The sequence below is a fragment of the Emydura macquarii genome, unplaced genomic scaffold (assembly GCF_026122565.2).
Source record: "Emydura macquarii macquarii isolate MOO-44397 ecotype Brisbane River unplaced genomic scaffold, CSIRO-AGI_Emac_v2 contig_71, whole genome shotgun sequence".
In the NCBI taxonomy this organism is placed as follows: Eukaryota; Metazoa; Chordata; order Testudines; family Chelidae; genus Emydura; species Emydura macquarii.
This window is the reverse complement of record NW_027130208.1, coordinates 13,566,445-13,580,242: the sequence shown is the minus strand read 5'-3', so window position 1 is coordinate 13,580,242 and position 13,798 is coordinate 13,566,445. Positions and strand designations below refer to the sequence as shown.

General features: G+C 38.9%; 1 protein-coding gene across 1 annotated transcript in view; it reads left to right on the top strand.

The window, feature by feature from the left end:
* SUMF1 (sulfatase modifying factor 1) overlaps positions 1–13,798 on the top strand; it is a 62,501-nt gene that overhangs the window by 45,095 nt on the left and 3,608 nt on the right. The window contains exon 8 of the mRNA XM_067542796.1: positions 3,854–3,913. Within this exon, the coding sequence (XP_067398897.1) occupies positions 3,854–3,913 (60 nt within the window). The remainder of the gene's footprint in view (positions 1–3,853; positions 3,914–13,798) is intronic.

Genomic DNA, 13,798 nt, shown 5'->3' with positions numbered 1-13,798 from the left:
TATATGACCCTTTTTCCTCTTGTTTGGTATTTTTCTTCTGCCCATAACTTTTATAAGAGGCCTATTAGAATGTTTACTGTGTTCTCCAAGTCTGCCTTAAGAACCTCTATTGGAATGTTATCCCAACCTAGTGCCTTTCCACTCTCTGATTGATTGATTGATTGCCCACTTCAGTTGTACTTCTACTCTGGTCACAGGATCTAGTTCAATGTCCAAATCTTCTCCTTCTATATCTGAGGGATTGGCCACTGGCTCACCATACATTAGTTTACTAAAGTACTGCCTCAATATATTTAATTGTCTTTAACTCACCCTTGTTGTCTTGAATGGGTGGGTTGATATTTTTTTCTTCCTGACAACTGTCTAATGATGTTGTCTAATGTCTTCATGTCTGTGCGTTGCAGCGATCTGTGCATCTCTTGCCATTTTGTCTATGAAGTCTCGTTTGTCTTTCCTAGCACTCTTTTTGTCCACTTTGTTCTTTGTGGCATATTCCACCTAGAGTTGCTGTGTCTGCATTCTTGTTCTTGCTTTGTTTAGTTTCAGTTTATTTTCTGTCTTCTATATTTTTGCCATGTATCCTTCACTGTGATGTTTCTTCCTGAGTCCCAGCATTTCTTCACAAGTTTTAGTGAAAGTCTCCTTTACCCATTTCCATTTGCATTCTACTGTTTCATCAACTTCATCTTCAAACACAGGGTGTCTATTTGCTAGCATAATTCTAAACTCTTGTTATGTTATCTATTTCATCTTGGTGTTGATATGACATAGGTATCTCTGTTGTTCAGATCTCTTCTTTGTTCTTATTTATATTCTGAATTTAGCTACCACTAGTGTGTGGTCTGTTCCCGCTATGTACATCTTCTAAAGTTCTTCTTCATTTGCGTCAGATTGTACTGGTGATCAATTTGGTTCACTGTTCTGTGATTTGGGACCTCCAAATTATCTTATGAATACTATGGTGAGGGAAGATAGTTCCTCCAATGACCATGTCATTCATTGCACAAAACCAGCAAACACTTCACCATTTGAATGAATTTTGCTGAGACCTTGTTTCCCCATAATTACTTCCCTGCTAGTGGTGTTGCTCCCTACTTTAGCACTCATATTTCCATTTACTAGGAGGACAACTCTTTTTGGGACCTTGTGTGTTATGTTCTGTAGCTGTTCATAGAAGTTTTCTTTTTCCTCTTGGCTAGTTTGATTTGTTGGAGCATAGCTTTGGATAATAGGCACTTTCTGGAACTTGGATGTAAACTGTACTTTTTTATAATCCTTTCTGAAACTCGTGCCCATTCAATCAGGGTTTTGACTCCTCTCCTTGATGGTATCAGACCCATACCACCTGCACGCATGTCACTGATATTCAGTAGCCAAAAATATAGTAGGATGCGTCCAGTTGACAAAGTTATTTGTTCTGAAGTTACCCATTTCATTTCACTTATGCCTAGTATATCTAATTTGTATCTGTCCATTTATTTTGTTACTTGGATCATATAATGTTCGCACAGTCCACATATCAGTTTTGGTAATGGACTGAGAAGAGAACAAATTCTTCAGTGAATTTTTCTTGGTTTGGCCACTTCTCATAATAATCTCTTCTAGATCTATTTGAATTGTCAAGGCACAGTCCATTGGGAAGGGATACCCTCCTTTCAGCTCATACTAAATGATGTCCTTGTTAACCACCTCAACAGAGATGTCTAGGACTCAGCAGGCCAGAGAGACTGAGTTATCCTTCTTACACCTTTTCTATAGCTCTGGGTACTGATTTCCTGTGTTGAGCTATCTTTAGCAAGCATGAAGACTGTACAATTTAAATGCAGGGGGAAAGTGTAAACCCCCAAAGACCTAGAGTATGTGGGCCTACTTTCAGATGTGTTGTGAAGACAAATGCAGCTCTAAATACGTCCTATATCCCAACTAGAGAGGGGAATCATTTCTAGAATTGATGTGGAGAAAGCTGGCAGTCTTTCTCTGAAATACCCCGTCTTACTAGCAGGTGGTGGTCATGCTCAGAAAGGTTGAGTGCTGCTGATGGAGGCAGGTGCCTGGCTCCTAACTCAACCTAGTTATAAAGGACATGGGAATGGCTCTCAAGTAAGGGGAGATTTAGGGTGTGTGCTGAGGAGTCCTGATGGAACAATCGTAAGAGTAGCTGAGGCTGGGGAGAAGGTTTGAGCTGATTGTTGTGCCTTATTTGGTAATAAAGCCAAATCCAGGAAACAGGTGGGTTTAGATTTCATACTGTGGCATTGCTTGTAGAATGGTTTGGAAAGATATTTAGGCAGATGCTTGTATATCACCTCTTTAGTTACCACATTGCAAAAAAACCCCTGAAGTAACCCCACCCCACTTCTGTATTCTTAAGGATAAAAATGATTAACAGAAATAAGGTGCATTTACTGTGCGGTCCCTGTTCCCGTCCCCGCGCCCATTAAAAAACAGGCAGCATAGCTTCAAATATCAGTCTTCTTTTTTTCACAAATGCCATTTTTAAGTACATTGCTGTTTCTTTCTCTTTAGAAATACAGAACCTTGGTCTACACAACATGCCAACTTAAAAATATAATTCTTCATTGACTTGGAGTTATCTGTGAGACTGTCACTGAGTCACTCGACTAAAATATTTTAAGTCCTTTGCAGAATGTATGGCTGTTCAGCAGGTACAGAAATCCAAACTCCTGTTATGTGTCAGAGCTCATTTACCCTGGCCAAACGAATTCTTCATTTCGATACTGGTTTTAGGGCCAATGTGCTAGCAACACAATCCATAACACATTATTTCAGTTAATATCTGTAGCTTTTGTAAACTGGACATTGGCTCTTGCATGCAATTCTGATTTGTGATAGTAAAGCTCTGCTTGCCTAGAGATGAAGCTTCATGTGAAGTGGAGATGGCAACCTCTGCTGACTCTTGTTTTCCCCTTAGAAGTAGCCTGTGTATAAATCAGTCGTGGCAGATAAATATAAAATGCAGCAGTAGCTTGTGCCTTGTAATGCCTTTCTTCCAGATTTTCAAAGTGCTTCCCATGCACTAGCTAGTTAATGCTTACAAAAGTAGGTGAGCAGCTAAGGGAAAGGGAAACGAGCACAGAGAGGTGCCTGGATTCACTTACTGAGAGTCAAGTAATGAAGCCATTAGTAGAACTTAGGGTTCCTGACTTAGAGCTCCCCGTGTTCTAACTTGTGGCAACACTTCTCCATTGCGGGGGTAGAATTCATAAGGGATTGTGAGATTAAAGTCTGCACGAGAAGACATTCTGGGCCTAAGCTTCCTAAAATATGTGCACAAAAAACATACCTCTAATCACAGGCCTGTACACATAAGGGCCACTGGACCTTGCAGAACTCTTCAGCTGCTTCCATACTACATATGGACTGGTTATGTACTGGAGGGGAGAGATGCAATACAGTGTAAATGACAGGTGAAGATGTATGATCTTCTCTCTTATTATGAAAATTCTGCAGCAACAGAGCTTTTTTATATCTTCCTTCAACAAATCATTACTCACATCACACTTGTCCTTTGACTTGTTACAGTATTTTCTGAGCTTCTTTAAAGAAACAAAATAACACACTGCCCTCTTGACACCTGGAGCAATGATTAGAATTTTAAGTACTTATTACAATGGTGAAGTCAGAACAATTACTGTATCCTGGCTTCCAGTCTCTTGCAATGTAATTATTTCAAGTGCCTTTGGTTTCAGAAACAGCTGCAGTTTGTTTGTTTGTTTTGAATGCTGGTGGTTATTCCTTTTCCATTCTCTGCTCTTATCATTTGTCCCTTTTACCCTAAAATTGGAGGTTACTCCTTTCAAATGAAAAGTAACTGGTGTCCTTCCATCCACAGAAAGGGCCCTCATCAGGGACTGACAGAGTGAAGAAAGGTGGATCCTATATGTGCCATAAGGTAAATCTAAAAGACCCATAGCAAATGTCACTGGTTTAGCTGTCAGGCTGTTACTAGTAATTGCTGCTTGCTATTTTTGTTTGCATTTATTTGTGATTTATGCATTTATTTGTCACTTTCTAATGAGACCAAGCTGAAATAAATATATTTGACTATATTTAGTACTTAATAGGAACTTGATATATGTTACACATGAATAGTTAAATACTGCATAAATATTGTGGTTACATTTTTGTATTCCTCAGACATGGTAATACCCTTGGAAGGATATGTTCCCATATTACCAGGGATGAAGTACCAGTTTTCCACATCTAGAAATGTGATTCTAGAATCTAGCTGCCTCAGCTCCATAGGAGACAGTAGCCAGTTTTGCCCTTAATCTCCACCTGCTAGTGTAGTTGATGCTACTTCTAGCAGTGTCTAACTTTGGCATGATGCTAACTTGGCTGTAGAGGCTCTATACTGTTCAGTGCAACAGACAAACAGACTCTTACAGAGGGTTAACAAAACCAGCATTGTATTGTATCTTTTACCCTGTCTTGACATCAGAGCTGGCAAAAAGAATTTACTGTCTGCAAATGTTATCAGACCCAGGTTTGCAAAGTTATTGCAGTGAGAGTCCTTAATGGTTACTTACTACACTCTTCCATCACTTTCAGGACAGTATTTGGTTAAGTCCTCAACTACTGGTACTTCCTATGTATCAGACATATGTTCTCTCCTGAGTACTCTGGAGTCACTAGTGTATTTTGTCCTGTACCATTCCATTCTAGACCATGAAGATGATCATTGGAAGAAAGGAATTCTAGCTTCTCTTCCAGAAGATGGTGTAATTTGTGATTCTTGGATACTGTATTTGTCTATAGAGTCCCCCAGCAGCCCATTTTCTGTTCAGCCTACAGTATGCAAATATTACTAGGGATTGTGGGGCCTTCCATGCAATTTTTTTCTAACCAAAACCTTCCTTTTTAGAACAGATCTTAAAATGAAACCTTGTGGTGCCCAGGAGTCAATTACATGAGAATTGTTGGAGTTGTTCTCCTTTCCTAAAGAATCGTAATGTTTAAGATCTTTCTGCAAGCTAAGCACATGTACTTTTAAGTACAAAAGCTTTTGACAGTGCACCTCTTATTTAAGACTTTTGAGAGAACATGGACTTTTTGGAGTTTTCATTTTATGAAGAGGTAATGGGCCTATGATAAAACCACTTGTTTTAAGAAGCATGGCAATTTGAAGCAGTATCTCATAATGACATTTGATCTCAAAATTACTCTAGTTATTGCTAAAATTAGCAAAGTAGTCATGGAAATATGAAAAATAACATTCTCCAGAATTCACGGTGGTGCCTTTTTTGCTGTACAGCCAAAAATTCTATATCAGAGAAGGGAACTAGTGTTCCTTTTCATTTAATAGTCATGTTTCCAGAATTGTGGAATGTAGCCAATGTTCATGTTCTTTCTGAACTAATTGCCTGCTGTCACCTTCATTCTCTACCATGTAGTTTTCTTGCATTTTGGGAGCTGTTGTAAGCACTAAATAAAATCGTGAAACAGGAAAACCTTTACGAAAAAAGAAATAATACCAAATTTGAAAACAGGTTCTCCACAATTCCAGATTAAATTGGTTCAGGATAAGTACTATTTAATCTGGGTTTTAAATCCGAATTAGTGTAAGGAGTTCACCAAAATATCTCTGCCTTGCTATGTTATACACAGTGCATAGGCATATTACACAGTCAAGAACTAAATTATCCTTGGTTTTTAAGCATCCTCCTGCCTCTTTGGGGTGGTTATATACCCAAATCCAGCAAAATAAGGGGTGGGAATGGCTTTGTGCTGCACCTTTCATGTGCTAATCACCTCAAGGTACAGTTGTTAGATCCTGTCGATGCAGGAACTGTGTAGATAAATATAAAATGTAAAGTACGATTGAGTTTGCAAAAGTGACTGCTACTGAGACTCTGCAATAGCTCACACCCAACCTTGGGGATTAGAACGCAAGATTAGAGAGCAGAAATATTGGAAATATCAAATAGGATTATCTTTAACACATTTTGCAAATTGCATTATAGTCTTCACGTTGCTTCTGGACAGTTGTCAGAGACAGGAGTTAGTCTCAGTCAGGATGACAATATAGCACCTCCATCTTTCTCCCCACAAGCCCTTTCCCTAGGACTAGCTTTCCACTTGCTCATGTCTAAATCCTAGTTCAGAAGCTGAACTCTCAAAGTTTAAAGGTAAGAATGCTGCCCACTGAACCATACTAATGTGAATGAAGCTTGAGCCATAACTCCTCTTTGTAGGTATATACGCCTGGAGTCCTACCAAGTTGCCTCTCCAGTAAATCATGTTTGCTGCAAGAATGCTTGTGGAGCTTATGCTTATGACCGTATCCTTAAATGACTCTATGCTTGCAGAGATGAATGCATGCAAAAACTTCTCCTGCGTTACACAGGCCACACTCACAGGGGAGAAAAGAGGAAGTGCTTTAGTGGTCTAGTTTTAGAGGAACAGGGGAGCAAGCAGCTGATCCCAGTAAAGACTTGGGCTAATAGTGTTAATTTTCTTACTAATAGTAAAACTACAAAAGCTGAGAGAGGATTGGAAGCAAGAATATGACAAGTGGAGAAACAGAGAGCTTCAGAGAGTTTGGAAGGGCTGTTAGTCTGAGCGATGAGCCTCATTGCTTGTTCTTTCCTCCCAAAGACTAACATTTCACTGATGCTGTGGTGGAATGTTTAGTGGATTCCAAAGGAAAGCCTCTTTGAAATGTTACTAAATCCCATGTAAACTTTTTTTTTTTCAGTGCAGTGATGTTGCATCTCTGCAGAAAGAATTTAACAGGAGGCAATAATTAGCGTCTCTGTGCCAAATATAGTGTTGTATTTGGTTTTGAAACTGGATAAACCCCATTCTGGAGTTACATGGCTGCATTTATTGCACCTTCTTGTACATATTTTCTTATTCTATAAAATAGAGTGAGGCTTTAAAGCTCTTTTATGATTCCTTTCATTGTGCACATCTTAGACTAATGTTGCTACTCTGTGCACTGCTAGTTGTGAAGAATTGAGCCTAGGAGTTCAAACTCCCAAAGCCAAGCCACTTTTTAGTCTTCCTGCAGAGTTTCCTTTGTAAGAAGCATCTTGCATATTAAACTTTAACCGCCTATAACTCAGCTACTGCCTCACCAACATGCTTCATGCTTCCAGGAAAAATTATTTGGCCTGTGAGGAGCCTTATATGGACAAAGTGTATATGGAAGTGTAGGACTAAAATGTCAATCATATCGAAATCCAGTTGCAGCTGTGTATAACACCAAATATATTTATATTGCTTCCTTCATAAATAGCCACGAGGTAACATCAGGGCATATGCAAGTGAAAGGGGAGCCACCAAACTGAATATTTTGAAATAGACTAATGAAAAAAACACTTTCTGATTGAGCCCTCCTTTTGAATAGCAGGTCCTGAGACGTTGTGGATTTTTTTCTTAAACAGCAGAAAAGCCCTTACATCTAAGTGCCTTTTCAATTAGTCATTTTCTCTCTTGTTAACTGACTAGAAAGGGAAACAGTGAAACTGACACCACCCCGCCTGCTACCAAATGCACAAAGGAAAACTGATGCTCTGCTACTTTCATTTTTAGCAATCTTGCGTGGCACTTGTAAGAATAGACAGTACACCATTTGTGACCAGTATGACTCTCAATTTGAGAGTGACCCTTGACCTAACAGGAATGTGCGGGGTGATGGGTACTTGGAGAGAAACAGTAAGAGATGGAGCTTTCAGCTTGGATAGCAGAGAGACACCTGAAATTCTTTTTGAAAAGTTTGATTACAACAGCCCTTCATGCCTTGTTGATTTAACTCCCAGTTTGTGGCATGAACGAAAGCTGTGCCCCAAACTCTGTTCACGTTGCACTGAAAAAGTCCCTCTATTGTGTATTTGTTCATATAAAAACAAACCCTTCCATTCCCTTCCTCTCCTTCTCAAACCCTGCAGCTGGTAAATCATCCTCATAATTAGATTAAATTTCCTGTGAGAATGTGAGGTCACATTTTCTGCACCGATTTTCCTTCTTGGGTGAAATCAATGTCACACGTTAATTTAATCAAAGCTGCTAATTAACTCTGGAATAGAATCTTCTTTACTGATGAATAATGTGACCCATTTTAAAGGCTTTTAAAGAGTCGAGTCTTTTTTTAGGTAATAAAAGTAGGCTGTGTATCAAGACCAAAAAAATGTGTATAGTACAAAGGATTCTTTATTCGATGCGTTTTTAAAAACAATTTATATGGATTCTTCTACCCCCTTTAGATTTGGGAAAAGAGGCGTGCGTGCGTGCGAGAGAGAGAGAGAGAGAGAGAGAGGCTTGCTAAATGGCCACTTTATTTTCAAAGCAGATAGTCTTGTCTTGTAAAATCTAGTAGGGTGCGGCTTCTTGTAGTATCATGGATTACACAGAGTTCTCTGCAGCTTGCATGGCAGTTACAGGACACAGTATTTTTTGCTCCCTGGGTTCATAATTTGTACCAGCATCAAGAACTATAGCTCATATTTACGGTTTACAGTTAATGGAGGTAAATACCAGTGAACTCTGTCTCCACACTGAATGGGCAAAACTTGACTGCACTGAAGTTTGGTTATACAGTGGAATCTGCTACTCGGCCTGTGAGCCTTGAATAAAAGCCATTACAATGTAGTAAAATATTTACCTGTCTAGAAAGCAGCCTGTCCCCATTCCCTTGTTCTTGTGACTTTCCCTCGTAGGCAGAGAGACACCAAATTTCAGTTAGGAACTAGTGATTGTTTTATAGCAATGTAACATCAGAAGAAGGTGTTCATGGTGTCAGATAAGTGATGGGCCATAATGTTGTGAATGGCACAGACAAACCCCTTTAGACTGGGATTTCCCAAGGAGCCAAAGTGGTGTTATGTTCACAGCATGCAAATGAGGGCTTGTCTACACAAACACTTGTGGCAAGCTGGAGTGTAAATCTACACCATGCTAGTTTGCTGCAAATTAATAAGTGTGCATGTGGACCTTGTTGTGTCACAGTACAAATGACTTACTGTGCTTTGATCTACTCCCATTTCAGAGGGAAAGGGGTAAGATCAAAATGCACTACAGAACTTCTAAAGTGTGGCTGCAGGGTCCACTTTAGTATGTGGGAGGACACTACTTATATCTTAAAACCCAGAACTTTAACACACACAAACCAAAAACACAGAGGGAAAACAGGCTGCTCTGTACAGCAGAGGAGAACAATTCACTCCCACAGTATTCTAGACAGGCTCTATAGACTGACTGCTGAAAATCTAGATCACATGCTTCCCCACTGAGCACCTAGCCTGCAAGCGGGACCAGGAAAACCCCTGAGAATTTCAAGCGATAACTTATAATTTTAACACAATTTTCAATATACTACAAGGCACTTAAGTGCCCAAGTCCCAAAGAAATTCAAATGGGTTTGGATGGTTAAACCATTTACTTTCTTTTAGATAATAGAACACTACAAATTATTTTGCATAGCAGTGTTTGTGTAGCCAGTGTATCAGAATTAGAGCTGTGTGAATAACGTACTATTTTCCAGTTCTCTGGCTGTTCCAAAGTATTTGAATGTTTTGTTTGAGTTTTTTAGGATTTTTAAAAATGTTAATAAAATTGAAGGTAAGTTTCAAAATTGACATTTCAAATAAAAACTCAAATTGTGTTTATTTTCAATTTTTTAGACTTTTTTTGATGAAAAATTCAGCAAATTTGACACATTTGCTAAATGTTTTGGTTGACCCAGACCTGCATTTTTTCTGCAGGGAGGTGGGAGTTTTTTCTTATCAGAATGCTCATATGACCTGTGTACAGTACCAAAGAAATAGATCCATCTGTGAGGTGTAAGAGTAGGAAGCGGTACACAGCGTACAGAACAGCCGTGGAAGGGTGGGGAAATTAGTGAATTAACACTACAGTAAACATCTTACCCAAAAAAAGGGCCCTAGAATCAGTAGGGATGGTTTTAGCCCCAGAATGGCCATTTGCAGATGAATGATTGTGCGGAGGTTTCTCTGGGAAGTGTTGCACCAAAATCTGACATAGCAAACACATTCCATACAAATTCACTTGGTCAAAATGTAACATTCACAGAAAAACAGTGAGATCTGATAAACTATCAATTTATTTTTAACATGATGAACTTTAGAGGCCAACTCTTCAGAAGTCAGTTATGCAAAATGCATTTGCACCTGTGAAACGGTGTGTGAGAATGGATGACGGTGTGCACACTTCCATGAGCTGTGTACACCTATACCAGCTTCTATAGTACTATGCAGTCTTTAGAGGGCTTGCTGGTTGTACCAATGAAAATTTCCCTTTCTAACTCACAAGTTACTGCATGGTAATGCAAGAGCATGCTGCTACATAGAACAGAACTTGAAATTTTCTGCATGACATTTTCCAGGGAATCAAGGCATGTCCCTTGGGGGAAATCAAACTTCTTGGATACATTTGTAGTGTACTCACTCTTTTTAGTAAGACTAGGCTATAGGGTAGAGTGAGCTGGGTTCTATTTTGGCTCACACATCAGATCAAACTAAATTCCAGTTGTAGAATCTACATTGGTGGTGGTGGAAAAATAAATTTGAGTTTGCAGAGCTGGCACAGGTGGTGGGGAGGGATCTTTGTTATGAGCTTGGTGAAACCTTTTTACAGGTTGAGTTAAAACATCATTGAGACAGATGCACATTGCACTTGAAATAACTGTAAGGATAAGCCCACACCTGGGAAACAAGAACCTGCCCAGAAGGCTTTGCTGAATATTTTAGGTAGAGCTGAGGCAGGAGCGTGGGTGTGGGTTTGTGAGAGGGAGTGGAGGGAAGATAGCCTAAAGGAGCAGCTGAAAACATGGCATATAGCCTGGAAGACACCTTAGGAGAGGGTGCACACTGAAAAGAGTGGTGTTGGCTCTGTGAACAAAAGAACCTATTCCCTGCTATTTGATTCCTGCTGTGTTCAGAGACCCAGGACTTTGTATGTTCCTTGTAAATAAACAAAATTGTATCAAAGAAATACCTGAGTGATGCCAATTACTCCTCCTAACTGAAATGTCCCCAGGGCCTCAAAATTTGACTAGCTACTTGGATCAGAAAGGGGGAACTCTTATAAACTTCATAAACAAAGCCCATTTGATCTGGAAGTCAGATTATGAACAAAGAAAACCCATAATGTCATTTTAAAATACCTCGCAGTGTAATCACATTTTCAATGAGCCTGTACAAGGAAATCATTAGTATCTCCATGGGTGAATGCAAAATATTATTGTCAGAAGCATATTGCAATTCATGAATGTGGATTCCTCATCTTTCAGTATTAAGGCAAACTTCATTGATGTTTGACATGCTATCACTATTTGAGTCATAGAAGGGGAGAGCTGGAGAGATCCAATCCCATTTTGTGTGTGTATATAAACACAACCATTTACCTCTGCTTTCTGCAGATGATTCCAGAATAGGTGTCACTTCAGAGTTAATTTTTCTAAAAGTGAAGTGTGTTCTACTTGATAGGAAGAAGTAGATAAAAATCCCTAGTTTTTTGTAATGACCTACATTTTTACAAATAACTCCTTTTGCCAGGCCAAGGTTAACAGCATAGTTGTGCAGCTTTAATCATGCTTTCAGCTAATTCATTCTCAGAAAGGGAGCAAAATACAAAGTTGAATAAATGGTTTAGTGGAAGAGGGAAGGCTAAATGTTTTCAGTACCTACATTTTATTAAACTGAAATAAACTTCATATTACTTAATACTGCATGCTGGGAATCTGAAAGGTACCGACATGAAAAAATCTCCCATTTATTCAAACTCGTTATCCTAATTGCTGCATGCTTCTTACTCTCTCCTAACCAAAAATACACATTGGGGTAAAAATTTTAGTTTTTTAAATCAGGAGTCCAAGGTGAAGGGCTAAAATGGATGACATTCATTAATCCTTTCTGAGTAATTTCTGGTGGCCCTTCCATTTAAAAACTCTAAGCCAAATTCATCCTTGATGTTAATGGAGTTACTTACACCTGGAATGAATTTGATTCCTGGTGTTGGACTGTAAGTGTTGTAAACCTGCATGTGGTGTTGAGACAACAGAAACCAGATTGACTTGGGACTTTATGTGTGGCAATCCTTGCATCAGCTCCATTGACTATTGAGTGCTTGTGAACCATTCCTGACTGTCCTCACTGAAGATTCAAATCTTGTATGTACTGAACAGGTGGAGTGTGAACAATGCAAGCTTTTGACACTTCCTTACCAGTGCAGCTCACTCCCAACAGAGGGGCCACATCAAAGAGAGTGTAAGAAGGGAGTTCATGTTGGATGGTCCTGTGCTGTCTCTGTCATATCAGGAAGATTTTAAATGACAGTCTCTCCTCTCTTAGTTTCCTAAAGGGCAACTGCCACATGATTGCACGCTATTCTGAAATCAGGCCAGTAAGAGAAGACTGTCAGTGCAAAATACTTGCTCACAAAGAACTTCTGAGAGGCAGCTGAACCCTCTATATCGGTGATTTTGTTTAAATGAAAATGTGTATGGACACTAGTATAGATCTATATCAAAGTAGGGGTATCCTATCCCTAAAAAGACTGCCAACAGGAATACAGGACATAGATTAGTTTTCAGTCCAGTTGCTTTTTGCCTCAGGATTTCATTCAGTCACGTTCAATAAGATTCTTCTAGACAGATGACAGTACCTTTCACTTGCAAGTTCTTTTGCATAAAGAAGCTTTACCTTACTAAATCAGTTAACTGAGGTTTATTTGGTACAAAATGAAAAAGCAGAATAGATTGCCTTGATGACAAATCTTGTACAATGAGAAAAGGCTAGTTTGCAGATTTGCTGTCACATATTATGTTGCACAGCTACATAGTGAGTTAAACTGAGAAATAGTCTTGTCTGATTTTATAGCTGTTTCAGAGACCAAACCATGAAGTGCTACAGTAGAATCTAGTCCGTCCCTTATTAGGTATGTTTCAGTCTTGCATTGAAAATTAAGCTGCGGGAGAGGCAGGATGCAATTATAAATTTGACCTATGAAGATCTTCACACAAGATCAGAATTTTAAATTACTCAAATGCACAGAATAGATTTTTTTTTTTTTTTTTTAAGGGGAGAGATTTATAGATTACTAATCTTTTCAGATTTTCATTTTTGGATTAAAATATGCAAAATAATGTAAATGCTATCTACACTGGAAACAACTGAAAAGTGCAAGAAAGTATATTGGAATACACTCTGAATAGCATTCTAGCATGGACTTTCATGAAATGTATTAATGTATATGTACTTATAAGCTTATGCAACTACTACTTACGGTATTTCATTTAAATAAATTTTTCTACAGTTCTCAGTAAACTAGTAATAATGCTACTTGGTGCATGAGCCTTTACACACACAGCCTCCTTTTATACCCCTCCTCAAAGCCCTTTTTCTGCTATGTCCAGTATTTGCCCCAATCCACTCAACTTCTTTTAAAAGTAAAATGCAAAACCATGGTTTTAGGACCTTACTATAGATCCTGTTCCCATTTCCTTGCTTGTGTCTCACAGGCTAATATCAATCTACCCTACATTAAGCTCCTTTCTTCAGGAACCATATTGCTGACTAAAGCATCATTCCCTCCTGTGGCACTGCATAAATATCCGTGCTTTTAATCTTCAAAGTAGTTTACAAACTTTCCAAATGCAGCAAGAGGTACACTGGGAACAATCCTGTTATAAACTCACAATTTGCTGATCCCTGTCCTGAGAAACTTGAGCAAAATACAAAAAGATAGGGGGAGGGCAGCAAGGGAGATGGAGTGGGGTTAAGGGTAACCAAGTGTTCAAATAGTTACTGTCAGAATT